We start from the raw sequence: 19,718 nt of genomic DNA on the forward strand, positions 1-19,718 counted from the left end.
TGTAGCACTGGGATGGGTTGTTATATATTTTGTTGTTACATGCCGTATTCATTTTGGAGTTGTTGAACCACTTTGTTATTCGTTTGTTATTAAGACGTTATTTGTCAAACTTTATTGTTTCTGCTGCTTAAATCACATGATTATATTTTGTTGGTTTTGATGTTTGGTGAAATATGTGTGACACTCTAAGTGTTGAGTTAAAATTGAATTATTTTACTATATGTTGAGTCGGGGAATTAGGGTGTTACATTGCACTACACTCATGTTGGAACATCGTGTTCCACATGTTGCACCATAACATCCAAATTAACTCTCTTCATATATATCTTCTTTGTAGAGTAAATCTTGGATTAAATCTGAACCAAATTTTTCTTCAAAGAAAATTCAATCAAATCTTCTTTGACTACAAATTCAAATATTTTAATTAAATCATACAATCCATGTTTATGATTTAATAAAAAAAAATTCAAATTGATTTGGATTAATAGACTTATTCCAAAAACAAACTTCTGCTTCTTATGAAGAAATTACATTAAAATAAATCTGAAGGAAATCTAAAGATATTCAGTACCCAATCCTTACACCAAGATGTTCCACAATATATTTTGAACATCTTGCTCAAAAAATTGCTTACAATCAAATTTTTTTGTGAAGCACTTTAGCAGAAACTTGGACTTAACAAATCTTCTTAGAAATAAACACAGTCTTGTTTAAATTTCTTCATAAAATCTAGCTAACAGACTAAGATCAGATGTTGGAACACATGCTGAAACATTTTATTTCACAGGTTGCCTCTACACAAAATACATATTGTTCATATGTTGTTTTACCTAATGCAACAAATCATATAGAACAACATAAGGTTTCTAGATCGAGAGGAACTTATGAAATTTCTTTCTTTCTTGTTGAGATTCGTTATAGCAGGTAATCTGTTTCACTAAGAGTTATTTGGACAACCTTTTCTCAGCATCCTTAATCTTTTGTCTTTGTATTAATATTGGGCTATAGACATATTATTTTTGGCACATTCTTTTGTTTAGAAAACATTTAAACTCAACTTAATGGTTAGTAAAACATATGTTTACACGACAGTACATTTAATAAAGCGCTTTCTATAGGGTTAATTAGAATTTTCCAATTATTCATCCTCTATTAAGTGTCCTACCCTAAAATCTCACAAAACCTTAAGGAAAACTCCCCCTTTCCGGGGAAAGACAGGAAATCGTCAAAAATCCGTATTCAAGAATTGCTCATACCAATGGTGGCCAAAAAGCAAAAAGTGGTGGCCGAATTAAACATGAAGCCAAACATAGGAGCATGGCCCATACAAATGTAGAGTTGCTTTAGATCCAATCTTTATTACAATAACTTCACATTCCTGTTCATTCTTCAACCTCTTTTGTGACAACCTCAATACAGTGCTCTCCCTCATAATCCCATAGTGCACTCAAGAACTAATCACATTGAACTTATATGCATTTTGTGCGTGAAAGAGTCATCTCTAAGCATTTGACAGTTCTTTGTCTCCATGGTACTATGCAACTAGCCGATCCTCTCACCAAACCTCTCTAACTACCTAATTATATACCATGGTTTGGGACAAACCGAAGGTGTTTTCTTATAAAGCACCATCTTAAGTTTGTGGGGGTATAATAGAGTACACTATAAGCTTATCTAATGTGTCATTGCTCTTATGCTTTAGCTTGTTGATGACATGTAATAGTTAGTTAGGGAAGTTAAATGTCTTATAACTAACTTTGTTGTTGTGGAAAAATTAATAGTTAAATGACCCTTCTTTTTACCACCTTCCTATATAAAAGAAGCTCTCTTGTAATTAATACATAAGGAAAGCTCTCTTGTAATTAATACATAAGGTTGCAAAACAATGATGTTCATGAAATTTTTCAACAGTGCAAAACAATAGTGTGTCATCTTTTTTAATCAAAGGCACGACAATATATGTGTAATCTAATAATCATCCAAAAGTTATTTCCATACAATTGCAGAATATATTTAATAAGATGCATAATGCATAAGCTACAAATTCATGGGGATGATGAGTTAATTTTTATCAGTAAGTTGACCGAGAGAAGATTGCAACTGTGTGTAGACAGAATTCCAACCATTTTGAGAAGGATGAACATAATCCCAAAAGAATGAATCCTCTGGTTTATCACATAAACTATATTTCTTTTCTCCCTTATCATCCACCACTCCACAAGAATTTTTAAAACCATCTCCATTACAACAAGGTTTTAATAATGGATTCAGCAGTCTCAAGTTTTCTGCACAATAGAGAAAACATTACATCTCCATTAAACAGACACATTTCACTACAAAAAAAAAGAGATAAAAATAACTTACCGTCTTGATTTTCCTGCATCATTTTAATTGTAGAAAGGAAAGCGTTGTAGAGGTCTAGTGTAACGAAAACCGATTTTCCAACTTGTTCGTTAAGTTGTTTTACGGTTTGAAGCAATACTTCATTGTGATTTTGAGATACCAAATTTAAAAGATCAACACAAGCAAGATGAAAAGTTACCACAGTTATCTGAGGTAAACATCCAATAGGTTCCAATAACCCAATTGCTATTTTGTTTACTCCCAGATTGTGAATGCGTTGAACATTTGTCGATAATTGCTTGATAAGAGTTTCAGTGAAAGATTTTATCTCCTACAAAAATGAATAAAAAGAAACATAGTAAAAGAAAAAATCAATAAAAACCATATATCGTCTGCGCGCAGCTGTATAAATGAGAACAAAATAATGTTAAGCACTTACCGTAATGCTTTTATTGTTTACTAAAAAAGCAGTGTAATCGTTTCCAGAAACGGCTACAAGAGCGACCGAAGATTCGAGGTCTTGTTTGGTATAGACATTTTGTTGGACTAGATTTTCGAGTGAGTCGATTTGAACCGTCATGTTTGGTCCCTTAGTCAATGTTTCGAAAATCCCTACTCCTCCATGAGCAAAGTTGATCCCATATTGTAGATTTGAGGAATTCTTCAAAGAGTATGGTGTAGGGGTATCAATTTTCAGAAATGAGGCTGTGTAGTAAACATATATGCATACATGAGAAAAAGAGTAACATGAGGAACTATAACAAAAGAACAATAGTAATAGAAATATAACGGGCTTAATAATTATTTAGAATGGAAGACTTAAAAAAACTTTACCAAAAAGAATTAGTAAGGGAAATTTTAAATAGACAGATTTATACTCGATCAATAGATAAGTTTGATTTATAGAGAAAAAAAAATTAAAATTCAATTCATGGTTAGCATAACCCTTAAAACTAAATATAATATTATTATATATGATCTTATTAAATATTTATTAAATAATATGTTCTTTGATTTTTACTAAAAGAATTTATTTCACAATTAAAGTATCTAGACTAAATATCTTCTAACTATGAGTTGATACCGAAAATTCAGCATGAAAATAAGTAACGTATTTCAAATGAGTATTCATTAAAGACATGAAATGGGAGATAAGAGTACGTTACCAATGTAATCAGAGAGTACACGACCATCGGAGAATCTTCCGGCAGGTTTACCAGGATTTGTCATTCCATAAGGAGCTCTATACGATGGTGAGTCCAAGAAATTTCCTGTGTCAACATAGGAGTCTCCAAAAACAAACAATTTTACGGTGTTGCTGTCGGTTACTCCGTATGTTTTCTTAGTTCCTTCCACCATTTCTGCAACAATGAAGCAATTCATGAATATCACATATACTTACAGACAAATATAATGAAAAGAGTAAAGCTATTTAACTGAATGAGTTAATAATACCTGTTATTGAAGTGAAAAGAAGAAGAGGGAGAAAAGGGAGAAACGTGATTGCAAGTTGCTTTGCCATTGATGAACAAAAGTGTTTGAAATGTGAAACTCTATCCCTCTCTTGGATCCTATTTATAAGAAGTAAAGAAATATAAAATAAGGTAGGGAAAATGATTAAACATTTTCTCAATCTTAAATTATTTACTACCTTTTTAATAATTTGTTTTTTCCAAAATATATCATTATATAAAATAAACTATTGCTATTTTTTTTTATATAATCCTAATCTTAAAATAGGTATCATATTTGAATATTCCACACGTAATTAAAAGTATGGTAATGAAAGAAAAAAAATAGATTTTTTTTTAGAATAACCAAAATTTTAAAAAATAATCCTAAAATAACATACTTTAAAAAAAGTTACCAATATAATCACTTTTCAAACAAAAATAAGTTGTCATCTAAAGCATGTGCCAATTGGTATATAGTTGCACCAAGGCGGCAATGCATACGAGGTTAGCATGCATATCAAGTTAATGTAATTGGCGCGCATTATGACATTAAGAGCATGCGCCATTGTATGTGGCGCATGTTTTATTTTATTTTTGTTATAATTAGAAATCTTTTTTAAAAAATAACCACTTTTTTCAATTTAAATACTAAAATAACCTAATTTTCAAATTAATTATCAAAATAACCACATTTCAGTACTGATGCACCAGTTGAACTGGCGCATCCAATTAGTATTCAAAGGAGGCACTCAAGCATTTGACGCATGCATGCAGCCAAACATGTGAAGGCGTCACATGCATTGGCGCATGCATGTAGGCATGTGAGTGTGCGCCACATGCATTGGCGCATGTATGTGCCATGTGTATGTGGCGCCTAGGACAATGACACATGCATGTGTGCTGATCTATAAATATATTGCGAATCTCCCATATTTTTTCACATAACTTCTTACCCTCCTTCCATTTTCCTTCAATCTCCTTCAATTTTCTTTTCTTTAACCATGTCTGAATACTCATATATTCACAAGAGAAATGTCAATTTAATCTTTTCAGCAGTGCAGTCTCTGATAAAGATCCGACTTTGGAATATAGAAACGTTTGAACATCTTAATAGGACGTTGAACCGTTGGTTAGATGGAGAAATTGCAGAGGGTGAAAAGATCAGAAGAATTTAATGGCTTGAGTCCACGTTCAACCAAAATGGAGAAGTTCGTATATGGATGGATATTAAGATTGACAGAGACGTTCATAGGATGATGTATAATATGTTCAAAATTGTTTTGATGGTTGTAATCGTATTGTTATGTTGTTGTAATCGCATAGTTATGTTGTTTATGTGTTGGATTTGTTAGTAATGGTATTTTATTTATTGTAGTTTGTTGTGTTGTTGTTTATGTGTTGTATTTGTCTGTGATGGTATTTCCTCACAAAGTTATCATATGAAATAAGTGTTGTTTTTAATATAAAGCAAAAGAGTTACAATTAAAATTACGTGTTGCTCAGATTGTAACAATGAACTTCATTTGGAACGTCTGGTCTCAAACAGCGCCTCTAGCCTAAAATAGGTTGCTTGCACTAAAGCGGTTACAGGTAGGCTTCAGATGCCTTTGAAGACAGAGTTCATTGATTCCACAAGATTTGTTGTCATGTGGACCTAACATTGATAGTTGTAGTATGCCCTAGTCCACTTCTCCAATGGAATATTGTCGATCCACCATACTGCATATGCGTTTGACAATCTGATGTCTTCACGGCAGTGTTTGAAAGAAGGTTCTGTTAATGCATACCCTGTTTTGAAAACCTTCTTCCGCAAAATTTTGTCTTTGATCTCCTGCATAAAATTTTGAGCGATATGTCTAATGCAGTAGACGTGCATCTACGGAGGATCCTTCCAGCCATTATCAATGTTTTTGTAGGCACTCACTATTGAAGGGTGTCGGCCTAAGATCAAACATAAGTTAGGCTAAGAAGCAACGTGCAATCGAAGATTTTTTAGGAAAAAACTCCATCCCTTAGCAGTCTCCCCTTTAACTAGGGCAAAGGCGATTGAATTTTTTTTGTTGTTGCCATCTTGTGTCACTGCCATCAGCAGCTTCCTTTATATTTCTCGTACAACCATGTACCATTTATTTGTATAATAGGTTTACCGAAAGAAAAACCTTTGATGCATGGTTGATACGCCCAGAAGAGTCGGTGGAATATTCCATTACCAATAGCACAAGTCTCGTCTGGGGTATACGCCGACAACATTACCAAATTGACAATAGTCCCTGGAGCATAATGTTTAAGAGCCACCAAGTATTTGGGAAGTTATTTGTAAGACTCCTCCCAATTTCCAAACACTTTTTCAACCGCCTTAGTCCTAGCTATCCAAGCCTTCATGTATGATGGAGTATAGTTGTATTGGGTTATAATATGTAAGATTATTATACTCACCTTTAACGAAGAATTGTCGTTAATGACAGACAAAATTTCATCGCATATTAATTGAGAGTTGAGTTTGCAACGGTCTTGCATTGGGTTCGTGATTAAGCATGTGTGAACTAGACCCATAGAACCAATCTCCCAAGAATCACTCCTCTTCCGGTAAGATGCTGACAACCGGAACAGGAAGAGCTCATTTCGACAAAAAATCTTATACCTCGTTGCATTAGTTCGATCAACCCTATAATCAACTGATAATTCCATGTGATACTTTTTAATGGCTCTGACACAGTCCTCTTTTATGTGAAATGTGTCTCCTTCTTTCAATGATCCTTGAATTTGCACATAAGGATTGTAAAATATATATGACGAAGGTTCATCTGCACCCAAATTCAAGTTTGTCATGTGTTGAGGTGGACAATATACATGACTAGATGGTAATGACTCTTCTTCTTCTTCATAATTCACCATTGAATCAACCAATAACTCGACTTCTTCTTCTTCCTTGTCAACAACATTGACTTCAGCTTGTTCGTCGTCATCAATTTCACAAAACACTTGTGACGGATCAATGAACTAAGACACTTGATATTGTTGTGTTAATATATATAACTCTATATTATTGTACCCAGAATGTTCATTACTGACAAACATATGTTGAACATCGTCATCATCTCGAATCTTCAACTGATAAGACTTTACTTGGTTGTCTGCAAAAAACACCAAATTTTTATAGATGATTTGACCCACCAGACTACACTGTAATTTCTTTTCTATTCTTTGTTTCAAATGTGAAAATTTTGATAATCTATTTATAGTAAATCGAGTTACTTTTGTGTTGCAAAAATAAAAACCGAATAAGTGATGCTCAAATATTACACCTGGTATGGCACTGAATATCTGCAACACTCAATATCTGTAACATTCAATACCTGCAACACTCAATACCTACAACATTCAACCTCTACAACGCTCAACCTATACAACACTCAACCTCTGCGATACTCAACCTCTACAACACTCGACCTCACTGCAACACTCAATCTCTTTACCAAGGTCAATCTCTCTGCAACATTATGTCTCTATTGACTATGGATGATGAACATCGAGGAACAATCGATAATATTGCGGCATTTGTATCTTATTACTTATTCTTATTCTCATTCTTATTTCATAACAAAATGTCTCTATTGTTTATTACTTCTTCTTACTTATGTTTTCTTAGGACCCAAAGAGATTCGATGTCGTGTACATGAATATGTACCACACGATCCTTTGATAGAACCATATATTCGAGATGCAGTTTTGGTAATCTACTTAACATAGTCTCATACTCGGTTGACTATAAATTTATTCTTGCTTTGTTAGAGAGATGGAGACCTGATACCCACACATTTCACCTTCCTTTCGGTGAGTGTACTGTCACACTCGAGGACGTCTACATGTTGTTAGGTGTACGTATCGATGGTAAGGTCGTAAATGGTAGAGTTAACCAAGATAACTCTATATGCGATGAATTGTTGGGTTCCCTTTTGTGTGAAGATACCACTACGGGAGATACTTCTGGTCAAGCTAGGGGTCAAGGTATTAATTTAAAATATCTTAAACAATATTGTGAAGTATAACATTAAATGAATAATCTACCGAGTATGAAAAGATAATTAAAGCTCGGTGTTATATTATGATTCTATTTGGTAATTTTTTATTTTATGATAGAACCATATATGCGAGGATGCGGTTTTGGTAATATACTTAACATAGTCTCATACTCGGTTGACTATAAATTTATTATTGCTTTATTAGAGAGATGGAGACCCGAGACCCACACATTTCACCTTCCTTTCGGTGAGTGTACCGTCACACTTGAGGACGTCTACATGTTGTTAGGTCTACGTATCGATGGTAAGGTCGTAAATGGTATAGTTAACCAAGATAACTCTATATGCGATGAATTGTTGGGTGACCCTTTGTGTGAAGACACAACTACGGGAGAGACTTCTGGTCAAGCTAGGGGTCAAGGTATTAATTTAAAATATTCTAAACAATATTATGAAAGTATAACATTAAACGAAGAATCTACCGAGTATGAAAAGATAATTAAAGCTCGATGTTATATTATGATTCTATTTGGTAATTTTTTATTTCCTGAAAGTACTGGTAATATGGTAAATATTATGTATTTTCCGTTGTTATGAAACATAAATAAGGTAAGAACATATAGTTGGGGTTCAACTATTTTTGTCCCATCTATATAGTTCGTTATGTAAAAATGCCAAAAAAAATACTTGTGCGATTATTCTTGCGCCTATTTTCTACAAGCATGAGGTTGGCCAAGACTGTCGTCACTCGCCGCAGTCAACGAGAAGCCATTCATATTCCCCTATGCAACAAAGTAAGTTTAGAATTTTACCACCTAATTTATTAGACTTTATACTACAACTAACTGTAAATAATATTTTTCAAATCTTTTTGATCTAGGTGCTCAATTAAAGGGATGAACTACAACAGGTGTTTGAAACACGTTGTAGTAGTCTATCGCAATCTTTTAGACCACATTGGACCAGAAGATGTAATACTACTACACAACTCTACATTTGATTTACAAAAAATTATTCAATTACATATCATCTAATCATGTCATATTATTGTACAGTTTATCTGGAGGTCATATATGGGTCTTGATCATCAGGTTAACCATGAGGATGATGCAGTTTGGACATCAAAAACACCAATTATCCGGTTCACTATTGTGGAGATGCACCAGAGTGACCGTGTAAAACTGCATTTAGGCATGCAACAACAAATTCCAGAACCTCCGACGTGTTTGAGAGATTGGCATCAACAAAGAGCCGACGCCCAACGGGATTATGTCGACTGGAGAGACTTTGTAAAAGAGATGCGTCGTCATTGGAGGAATCGACGATAACACGTCTTAAATGAACCAATCATACATGGTGCTAGACCAACTCAACATTATATGGCATGGTTTAGGTCGGTTACAACGTCATAGTTTGTGTATGAACCAAGTTATTTGATTGATCCACGCCAACAAGCTTCTCATCAAACGTCTAAAAACGAATCCCCCGCCCAAGAACAATGTCAAGCCACCCAAACCCAACGACCAACCTCACTCCATCACCCTACCATATACACCCAACCTCGCAACCAGTTCATGCCAAACACCCAAACTCAAAACCAAGAATCAAACCCTAATCACCAACAACCATACGCAGCCACCACAATAGTCTATAGCCCAGATGATTCATACGATTCAGTGTCATGCCATCGTAGCCTCCTATCAATGAACATCCAAACATCTCATCGCCATAACACCCAACCATTGTTTGACTTTAGTACACCACAAGAATCATTGCTTCATTTCCAAAACGATTCAATGTCCCAATTCGGGAAACCATATCGTCCATAATCCACCCAACCACAACAACCCAACTACTATTTTAAAAAAAGATTCTTATAATTATATAAAATTGAAATAAAAAAGTAAATGAAAAATAATTAATAACATTATGATATAAATCTAAAATACACAACAATTGACAAGAAAATTAATGACCCACTTGATCGAAACGCCCTTTATTCCACATCCCGATGCTTTAGCCTGCCTTCGAGGTCTCCCACGATTTCCCTGAGGTGTTTGGGGTTTTTGAGTGTTGACATGATGCAATGGTGGCTGGTGTGAAGATCATGTGGAAGGTCTTGAGGTATTTGATAAATTTGTTATCATTTCTCCCCAATAGTTAGGGGTTATTGTCAACGGTGTTGGCGTAATTGAGTTTGGTTCCCTTGTTGTCTAGTTGGGTCATTGTGGTGGGGTTGTTTGTGGACGGTATGGTTGCCAGAGTTGATACATTGAATCACTTTGGAAACAAAGCAATGGTTTCTATGGTCTAAGAAATTCAAACAGTGGTTAGGTGTTGTGGTGGTGGGATGTTTAGGTGTTCATTGGTGGGGGATATGGTGGGATGAGGTGGAATCATATGAATCATTGGGGCTATAGAAAAATATGGTGGTTTCATATGGTTGTTGGTGGCAGGGGTTTGGTTTCTGGTTTTGAGTTTGGGTGTGTGGCATGAATTGATTGTGAGGTTGGGTGTTTGGTGGTTGGGTGTATATGGTATAGTGATGGTGTGAGTTTGGTCGTTGGGTTTGGGTTAGTTGACATTGTTATTGGGTTTGGTAATGGTGTGAGGTTGGTTGTTAGGCAGGGATTTATTGTTGGGCGTAAGATGACGAAGCTCGTTAGCATGGATCAATCAAATACCTTGGCTCAGGTACAAACTGTTGTGTTGTAATCGACCTAAACCAAGCCATATAATGTTGAGTTAGTCTAGAACCGTGTATGATTGGTTCTTTTAAGATGTGCTAACGTCGATTCCTTCAATGACGACACATCTCTTTAGCGAAGTCTCTCCAATCGGAATAATCTCATTGGCCATCGACTCTTTGTTGATACCAATCTCCCAAATACATCGGAGGTTCTGCAATTTGTTGTTGCATGCTGAACTAGAGTTTCACACGGTCATTCTGGCGCATATCCACAGTAGTGAGTCAGATGATTGGTGTTTCTGTTGTCTAAACTTCAGCATCATCGTCGTTAACTTTATGGTCAAGACTTAGATACAGCGTCCAGATAAACTGTATAAGAAATTGACATGATTGGAGAATATTTAATTTGATAATTTTTTTAAATCAAAAGTAAAGTTGTTTAGTAGTAATACATTGTTTGGTCCAATATGGTCTAAAGATTGCGATAGACTACTACAACGTGTTTGTGACACCTGTTGTAGTTCATCCCCAGAACTGACCACCTAGATCGAAAAGATTGAAAATATATTAGTTACAGTTGTAGTATAAAGTCTAACAAGTTAGAAGATTTAATATAAACTTACTTCGTTGCATAGGGGAATATGAATGGCTTCTCGTTGACTGGGGCGAGAGGCGACAGTCTCGACCAACCCCATGCTTGTAGCGAATAGGTGCAAGAATAAAACGTATATAGTTGGGACAAAACAGTTGAACCCCCAACTATATGTGCCTACTTTATTTATGTTTCGTAACAACGAAAAATACATAATATTTACCGTATTACCAATACTTTCAGGAAATAAAAAATTACCAAATAGAATCATAATATAACTACGAGCTTTAATTATCTTTTCATACTCAGTCGATTCTTCATTTAATGTTATACTTGAATAATATTGTTTAAGATATTTTAAATTAATACCTTGGCCCCTAGGTTGACCCGAAGTTTGTCCCGTATTTATGTCTTCACACAAAGGGGCATCAAATAATTCCTCACATATAGAGTTATCTTGGTTAACTCTACCGATTACCCCCTTACCATTGATAGGTAGACCCAATAACATGTAGATATCCTCAAGTGTGACGCTACATTCACCGAATGGAAGGTGAAATATACGGGTCTCAGGTCTCCATCTTTCTACCAAAGCAAAAATAAATTTGTAATCAACTGAGTATGAGACTATGTTGAGTAGATTACCAAAACTGCATGCTCGTAAATACGGTTCTATCAAAGGGTCGTGTGGTACATGTTCATGTACACGACATCGAAATCTCTTTGGGTCCTAAAAAAAGATAATTAAGAAATAAGTAAGAATAAGTAATACATAATAGTGTTACGGAAGTTAAATAATAACTTACAAATGTCGCAATATTGTCGATTGTTCCTCAATGTTCATCACCCATGGTTAATAGAGACATTTTTGTTGAATGTGTTTGAGTATATGTGTTTGAGTATATGTTGTTGATAAAGTAGGTAGGTTGAGTGTATGTTGTAGATAATGTAGATAGGTTGAGTGTGTTTAATGGAAATATTGATAAACATCGGTATTTGTAGATGGGAAATGTGTCATTGGGGAGTGTAGGTTGGGTGTATGTTGCATTCACGTGATGCTTTTTTTGCATGTGATTTTTGGAGCACGCGCCATTGGGGAGGACGCATATGTTATCTTTTTAGGGCATGCACCATTGGATAAGGCACATATGTATTGTTTTTTAGGGCATAGAAACATGCAGGGATTCCTGTAAGGAATCTTGTAAGGGAATATGTTCTATTGTTATGGCGCATGCGTTGTCTTTTTAGAGCATGCCCCATTTGGGAGGGTGTATATGTTGGACAAAGAATAGGGAATCATGCAGGAAATTATGGTAGAGATTCGTTGTAGATTGTGTAATAGGGTTATGCATGCAAGACTTTTTGTAGTCTGAATCATAGACTCATGCATACAAAGCTAGAAGCCACTGCAAATGGCGTATAGTTAAAACAATAGAGCATGTGATATACCATATGGTGCATACCTTGAATTTTGGAAATCCATCCTAATCCCTATTTAATTGCATGCTAATACGTCTAAGACACATTAACCAGTACACTAAAATTACATTGCATCTTACAAAAATGGCTTCATCACCACAATACATGATCAATGCTCATACCGATGGTGAAATATTTGAATGTGATTTATCCAGTTTTAGTTTTTGTAACACAAAAGTTACTCGGTTTACAATAAATAGACGACCAAACTTTCCATATTTGAAAAGAAATTGCAGTGTAGTCAGGTGAGACAAATCATCTACAAAGATCCGGAGTTTTTTGTAGACAACCAAGTAAAATTTTATCAGCTGAAGGTTCGAGATGATGATGATGTTCATAATATGTTTCTCAGTCATGAACAATATGGGTTCAATGATATTGAGTTATATATTTTAAAAAAACAAAATCAATTATCTCAATTTGTTGATCCGCCATAAGTGTTTTGTGAAACTGATGACGACGAACAAGCTGAAGTCGATGCTGTTGACGAGGAAGAAGAAGAAGAAGAAGATGAGATATTAGTTGATGAAATTGTCGACCACCACAAGAGCCATTACCACCTAGTCATGTATATTGTCCACCTCAACACATGACAAGCTTGAATTTGGGTGCAGATGAACCTTCGTCAAATATATTTCACAATCCTTATTTGTAAATTCAAGGATCACATAGAATTACCAGTTGATTATAGGGTTGATCAAACTAATGCAACGAGGTATAAGATCTATTGTTGTAAAGAGCTTTTCCTTTTCCGATTGTCAATATCTTACCGAAAGATGTGTGATTCTTGAGAGATAGGTTCTATGGGTCCAGTTCACACTTGCTTAATCACCAACCCGATGCAAGACCATCACAAACTCAGCTCTTAGTTAATATGCGATGAAATTTTGTATGTCATTAGCGACAATCCGTCGTAAAAGATGAGTACAATAATCTCGCATATCGTTACACAATACAATTATAATCCATCATAAAGGAAGGCATGGATAGCTAGGACTAAGGCAGTTGAAAAACTGTTCATCAATTGGGAGGAGTCATACAAAGAACTGTTAGAACAAGATTTGGTTCTACATCTATACCTTGAGTTTTGATGATAACAATATTGTATTTGTGTGAGAATAATTTTGGTACCTAATGGTTTGTTATTGTGTAGCTTTAACAACCACTTTTGATTCTGAGTATATGACGTACAACGTCATCAGTTTCTGGACAATGAGTTCTAATTTCTCTTTTGCACCATTCATAAGAAGTTCTGAAAGATGTTGAATGTTGTTGTGACAATGATCTTTCTGCTTCATTGTTGATTCACTCCTAAGAAGCTTCTGAGGAGACGTTATGTTGCTGCAGCAACGTTCTCTCAGTTCGTGCTTTTGTATGTGACTTTGATCACTAAACTTTTGAAGAATGGCAAGCCTTTGAAGTTGTATTACTTAGCTGAAGATTTTGAAGATCTCAAGCCAGACGATTAAAGTTATCAAGGTTCTGACTATGGATTCTGAAGATTCTGAAGATCTTAAGCCAGACTACTGACGTTGTCAAGGTTCTGACCAAAGATTCTGAATCCATCTTTATGTTCCTTTATTTCATGCTTCATCAAATTTCATCAGAAGCCAATGAACTTGAAGATAAGATCAAATGGGAACGTGATCAAATAGTACATAGTACAAATCAAATATCATCTCCACTACCTGATATCGTGTGCAAGGGCAGTGTACTATACATCACACCTATCACTAAATTTGTAGGTGAATGACAGTATGCAGTATCACTTCTTTCACCATCCAATAGTGGACACCCGCTCTATGAGGTTTCCCCATTTGTCCCTCAAACGGTCTTCTTCTTATGCTATATAAGTGAGACTTGGATACTTTGTCGATGCTACAACAATTTTGACAAGTTTGTTTCTTTGTGAAAAGCTATCAATTTTTGTATACAGTTTTTCTTTGAGTAATTATTTATCATTTGTGTAAAATATGTTTGTATAGAAGCAACTTGTAACACATAAAACATTATTCAAACTGTTTATTTGATTCCTTAAGGAGTCTAGGGTATAGTCGGATCCTTGAGAAGACAAAGAAGGTTATTCTTTGTGAGTCCTTAAGGAGACTAGGGTATAGTCAGATCCTTGAGAAGACAAAGAAGGTTATTCTTTTTGATTATTGTAATCTGTTGATTATAGTGGATTAAGTCATTGAGAAGACAAAGTAGCTTTGAGTTTCAAGCGAACCAGGATAAAAATACTTGTGTTTTTTATCTCATTGTTAGTAACTTTTAAGTGGTGTTCTTGAGTTAGTAAAAAGCTTTTGTTTTGTAAAACCCAATTTAAACCCATCTTTCATGTGTTTTTCACACCTTCAATTGGTATCAGAGCTCTGGTTCTGATTGTGATAAAAAAATTATCAACATTTCACCGTGTTCAGTACCGATCCAAGTTTGTGTGATAAACAATGGTCGCTGCTAACGGTGCTAATATTGTTAACAACAATGAAAGAGATCACTATAGTGTTAAACCACCAATCTTTGATGGTGATAAATTTGATTATTGGAAAGATAGAATATAAAGTTTCTTTCTTGGTTATGATTCTAATCTCTGGGATCTTGTAGATGAGGGTTACGTTCACCCAGTTAATGCTGAAGGAAATAATATAGCAAGAAGTGCTATGACTGATCAATAGAAGAAAGATTTCAAAAATCATCATAAGGCCAAAACTATATTGCTAAATGCTATCTCTTATATTGAGTATGAGAAGATAAAAAACAGAGATTCTGCCAAATCTATTTTCAACTCTCTAAGGATGACTCATGAAGGGAATTCTCAAGTAAATAAGACAAAGGCCTTGGCCTTAATCCATATATAAGAGGCGTTCAGAATGAAGGATGATGAAACAGTTGAGACTATGTTCTCAAGGTTTCAGATGCTTGTTGCAGGACTGAAAGTTCTGGACAAAGGATACTCTACATTTGATCATGTCAAGAAGATTATCAGAAGTCTTCCTAAAAATGGAGACCTATGGTAACTGCTTTGAAGCTGGAAAAGGATCTCAACAGTATCAGTCTTGAAGAACTTGTTAGTTTTTTAAGAAGCCACACGATTGAGCTCTAGGAAGACGAACCTCAGAAGCGAGGTAAATATGTTGCTTTAAAGTATAAGCCTAAGAAGATAAAAGAATATCAAGATGAGGAAGAATCAGAAGGTTCTAATGAAGACTCAGAAGATAATGATGAGTTATCTCTGATTTCAAAGAGAATCAACAGACTCTAGAAGAACAGGCAAAGGGGTCAAGGTAAGTTCAGAGGAGCCAAAAGGACTGCTTCTCGTTTTGATTCTTCATCTGGACAGAAGAAGCAAGGTTCTGGAAAAGAAGTTATCTACTTTGAGTGCAATGAGCCAGGCCACTACAAAAATGATTGTCTTAAGCTGAAAAAGGACAGGAGGCCTAAGAAGAATGCTTCTAAAGGAAAGAAGGGGTTGATGGCTACATGTGATGACTCAAAATCATAAGAAGAAGATTCTTACGACAAACAAGCCAATGTTTCATTGATGGCAATAACAGCTGATCCAGAAGGTTCTAAAGAATAGAAGACAAGGTGTTGTCAAAATCAAAATCCGACTCCGATTCTGAAGAGGTATTTCCTAACCTATCTCGTTCTGATATTGAGTCTTGTCTCTCTGAAGTGCTGGAAAAGTACCAGAGTCTTCAGAGTAAATACAAGGACCTTAAACAAGTCCAAGTAGTTTCTTCAGAAACTCGCAGTGAGCTTAAGAAGGATATTTCCTCTCTAAATGAAAAAATATTTTCTTTAGAAAGTAACAACTCTGCTTTGAAAAGCAAGATTTCAAAACTAGAGGAGGAAATAGTCTTAGAAGCTTCTGGTATTGATTGTGTCATTATATAGATAGAAGCAAAATGGCTTCTTATATCTATGGAGTTAGAAGAAATGGCAAGAAAGGTTTAGGTTGTACAAAAACTATAAAACCTGACGAAAGTCAAAAGGTAAAACGAAAACCTCTCTATGAGAATTTTATGCCTGCTGGCACTGAGCTTGATGTCTCTACACAGACAAAAAAACATACAAAGGGTAAGAACTCAGTTCTGAAACCTAAGCATCATGCACAAATTCCCCATGATTATCCTTCTGCACAAGACCCAAAGTTGTAAGAACTCTGGGAAAACTAATAAGAGAGGACACAGAAAGTGGGTACCTAAGGATAAAACAATTTATGTTGTAGACATCCTTAGTAGCTCACCTAAAACACCAGTCATGGTACCTGGACGATGGATGCTCGCGGAATATGACGGGCAGAAGGTTTATGTTCCAAGATTTGGAACATAAGCCTGGAGGCTTCGTTGGTTTTTGAGGAAACCAGAAAGGAAAGGTCATTGGATCCGGAACTATTGGTAACAATAAACTTCCTTTTATTACTAATGTTCTTTTAGTTGATTTTCTGATGCATAACCTTTTGTCTATTAGTCAACTTAGTGACAAAGGTTATGATATCATTTTTAATTAAAAGTCCTATAAGGTTGTTAGTCAAAAAAAGATGGTACAGTCCTTTTTAACGAGAAGAGAAAGAACAACATTTATAAAATCAGACTTTTTGATCTTGAGGATCAAAATATAAAATGTCTAATGTCTGTTAATGAGGAGCAATGGATATGGCACAAAAGTTTAGGCCATGTTAGCATGAGAAGGGTTTCTCAGCTAAATAAGCTTGGCTTAGTCAGAGGATTTCACAACCTGAAGTTCACTTCAGATGCTCTTTGTGAAGCATGTCAGAAAGGCAAGTTTTCTAAAATATCTTTCAAAGCGAAAACCGTTTTTTTTTCTACCTCTAAACCGTTAGAACTTATACACATTAATTTGTTTGAACCAGCGAAAACCGCTTATATCAATGGAAAAAAGTATGGATAGGTCATCGTTGATGACTATAGTCATTGGACATGGGTAAAGTTCTTGAAACACAAGGATGAGTCACACTCTGGGTTTTCTACTTTCTGCTCACTAGTGCAAACAAAAATGAACTACAAAATAGTCAGATTCAAAACTGATCATGGTGGAAAATTTGAAAATAAACATTTTGAAAATCTTTTTGGTGCAAATGGGATTTCCCATGATTTTTCCTGTCCTAGAACTCCATTCCAAAAGGGGGTTGTATAAAGGAAGAATAGGACATTGCAAGAAATGGCTCGCACCATGATCCAAGAAATTGACATGGCTAAGCATTTATGGGCAGAACCAGTTAACACAACATGTTATATTCAGAACATGATTTCTATTAGACCTATTCTGGGTAAGACTCCTTATGATTTGTGGAATGACATAAAGCCCAACATTTCTTACTTTCATCCTTTTGGGAGTGAGTGTTTTATGTTAAGCACTAAAGAAAATCTTGGCAAGTTTGATTCCAAAGCACAAAAGTGTTTATTGTTAGGATATTTTGAACGCTCTAAAGGCTACAAAATCTTTAAAACTTACACACGAATTATTGAAGAATCAATTCCTGTTAGATTCAATGATAAGCTTGACCCTTAAAAGTCAAATCTAGTTAAGAAATTTGCAGATTTGAAGATCAATCTTTCAGTATCCAAGGATAATGATTATGGAGAAAATGACTCAGAAGGAAAAGCTAAGTAAACTGAAGCAAACGACTCAGAAGTGACTCAACCAGAAGTTGTTTTTGGCCTAACTCATCAGAAAAAGAGTAGACCAAGAACTTCTCATTCTGAAGAATTGATTATGGGAGATAAAAATGCTCCAGTCATAACTAGATCTTCATTCAAACCTTCTGAAGAGAATCTTCTAGGATTGATGTCTCTAATAGAACCCATATCTATTGATGAATCTCTTCAGGATAATGAATGGATTTTGGCTATGAAAGAAGAACTGAATCAATTCATCAGAAATGATCTTTGGCATCTTGTTCAGAAACAAAAGTTTTCCATGTCATTGGAACTAGACGGGTTTTCAAAAATAGACTCAATGAGAAGGGTGAAGCTGTCAGAAATAAGGCTCGACTGGTAGCACAAGGTTATAGTCAGCAAGAAGGTACAAACTATACACAAACCTTTGCTTTAGTTTCCAGGTTAGAGTCTATTCGTCTTTTAATTTCATTTGCAGTCAATCATAACATCATCCTTTATCAGATGGATGTTAAGAGTGCATTATCAAATGGATATATTTATGAAGAATTATATGTGCACAAACCTCCTGGTTTTGAAAGTTCTCAAAATCCAGACTTTGTTTTTAAACTGAAAAATTCGTTATATGGTCTGAAACAAGCTCCTAGAGCTTGGTATGATAGACTAAGTAACTTCCTTAAATAATTTTACTATAGGGAAAGTGGACATAACTCTCTTTTGAAAAACCTTTAAGAATGGTATTCTGGTTGTGCAAATTTATTTTGATGATATTATTTTTTTTTGTTTTTCTAGTGCTTTGTTGTGCAAGAATTTTGCTAAGTCAATGCAGGCAGAATTTGAAATGAGTTTGATGGGAGAAATCAAGTTCTTTCTAGAAATCCAGATTGATCAGCGTTCAAAAGGAACGTAAATCCATCAGAGCAAGTATACAAGGGAACTTTTGAAGAAGTTTAACTTGTCAAAATGGACGCCAACAAAGACTCAAATGCATCATACATGCATTCTAAAGAAATAAGAGGTAAGAAGTAAGGTAAAAATCAGAAGCTATTTAGAGGTATGATAGGATCTCTCCTTTATTTAGTGTCTTCTTATGTGCTCGCTTCCAATCAGATCCTAGGGAAATTCACCTAAGTGTTGTTAAGAGAATCATTAGTTATCTGAAAGATACTACTAACCTTGGTTTGTTTTATAGAAAATCAAGTGAATATAAATTAGTAGGCTATTATGATGCTGACTATGCTGGAGATAGAAAAGAAAGGAAAAGTACTTCTGGAACTTGTCAATTTATGGGAGACAATCTAATCTCATGGTCCAGCAAGAGACAGTCAACAATTGCGCTTTCAACAACCAAATTTGAATATATTGCAGTTTTTGGATGCAACACTCAGATACTCTGGATGAAGCCAGAGTCAGCTAGAAGGTTATCAGATATTCGAGAGTAACATTCATATCATATATGATAAAACTTCTGCTATTTGTTTGTCTATGAATCCTATC

General features: G+C 35.0%; 1 protein-coding gene across 1 annotated transcript; it reads right to left on the reverse strand.

The window, feature by feature from the left end:
* Positions 1-1,842: 1,842 nt before the first annotated feature.
* Positions 1,843-3,931, reverse strand: LOC127096955 (GDSL esterase/lipase At5g03610). The gene is made up of 5 exons (XM_051035476.1): positions 3,799-3,931; positions 3,510-3,704; positions 2,783-3,048; positions 2,365-2,674; positions 1,843-2,285 (listed from the first exon to the last, which is right to left on the reverse strand). The coding sequence occupies exons 1-5, from the start codon at positions 3,863-3,865 to the stop codon at positions 2,062-2,064; spliced, it is 1,062 nt and encodes a 353-aa protein (XP_050891433.1). The 5' UTR covers positions 3,866-3,931; the 3' UTR covers positions 1,843-2,061.
* Positions 3,932-19,718: the final 15,787 nt, after the last annotated feature.

The sequence above is a fragment of the Lathyrus oleraceus genome, chromosome 6 (genome assembly GCF_024323335.1).
Source record: "Lathyrus oleraceus cultivar Zhongwan6 chromosome 6, CAAS_Psat_ZW6_1.0, whole genome shotgun sequence".
NCBI classification, from domain to species: domain Eukaryota; kingdom Viridiplantae; phylum Streptophyta; class Magnoliopsida; order Fabales; family Fabaceae; genus Lathyrus; species Lathyrus oleraceus.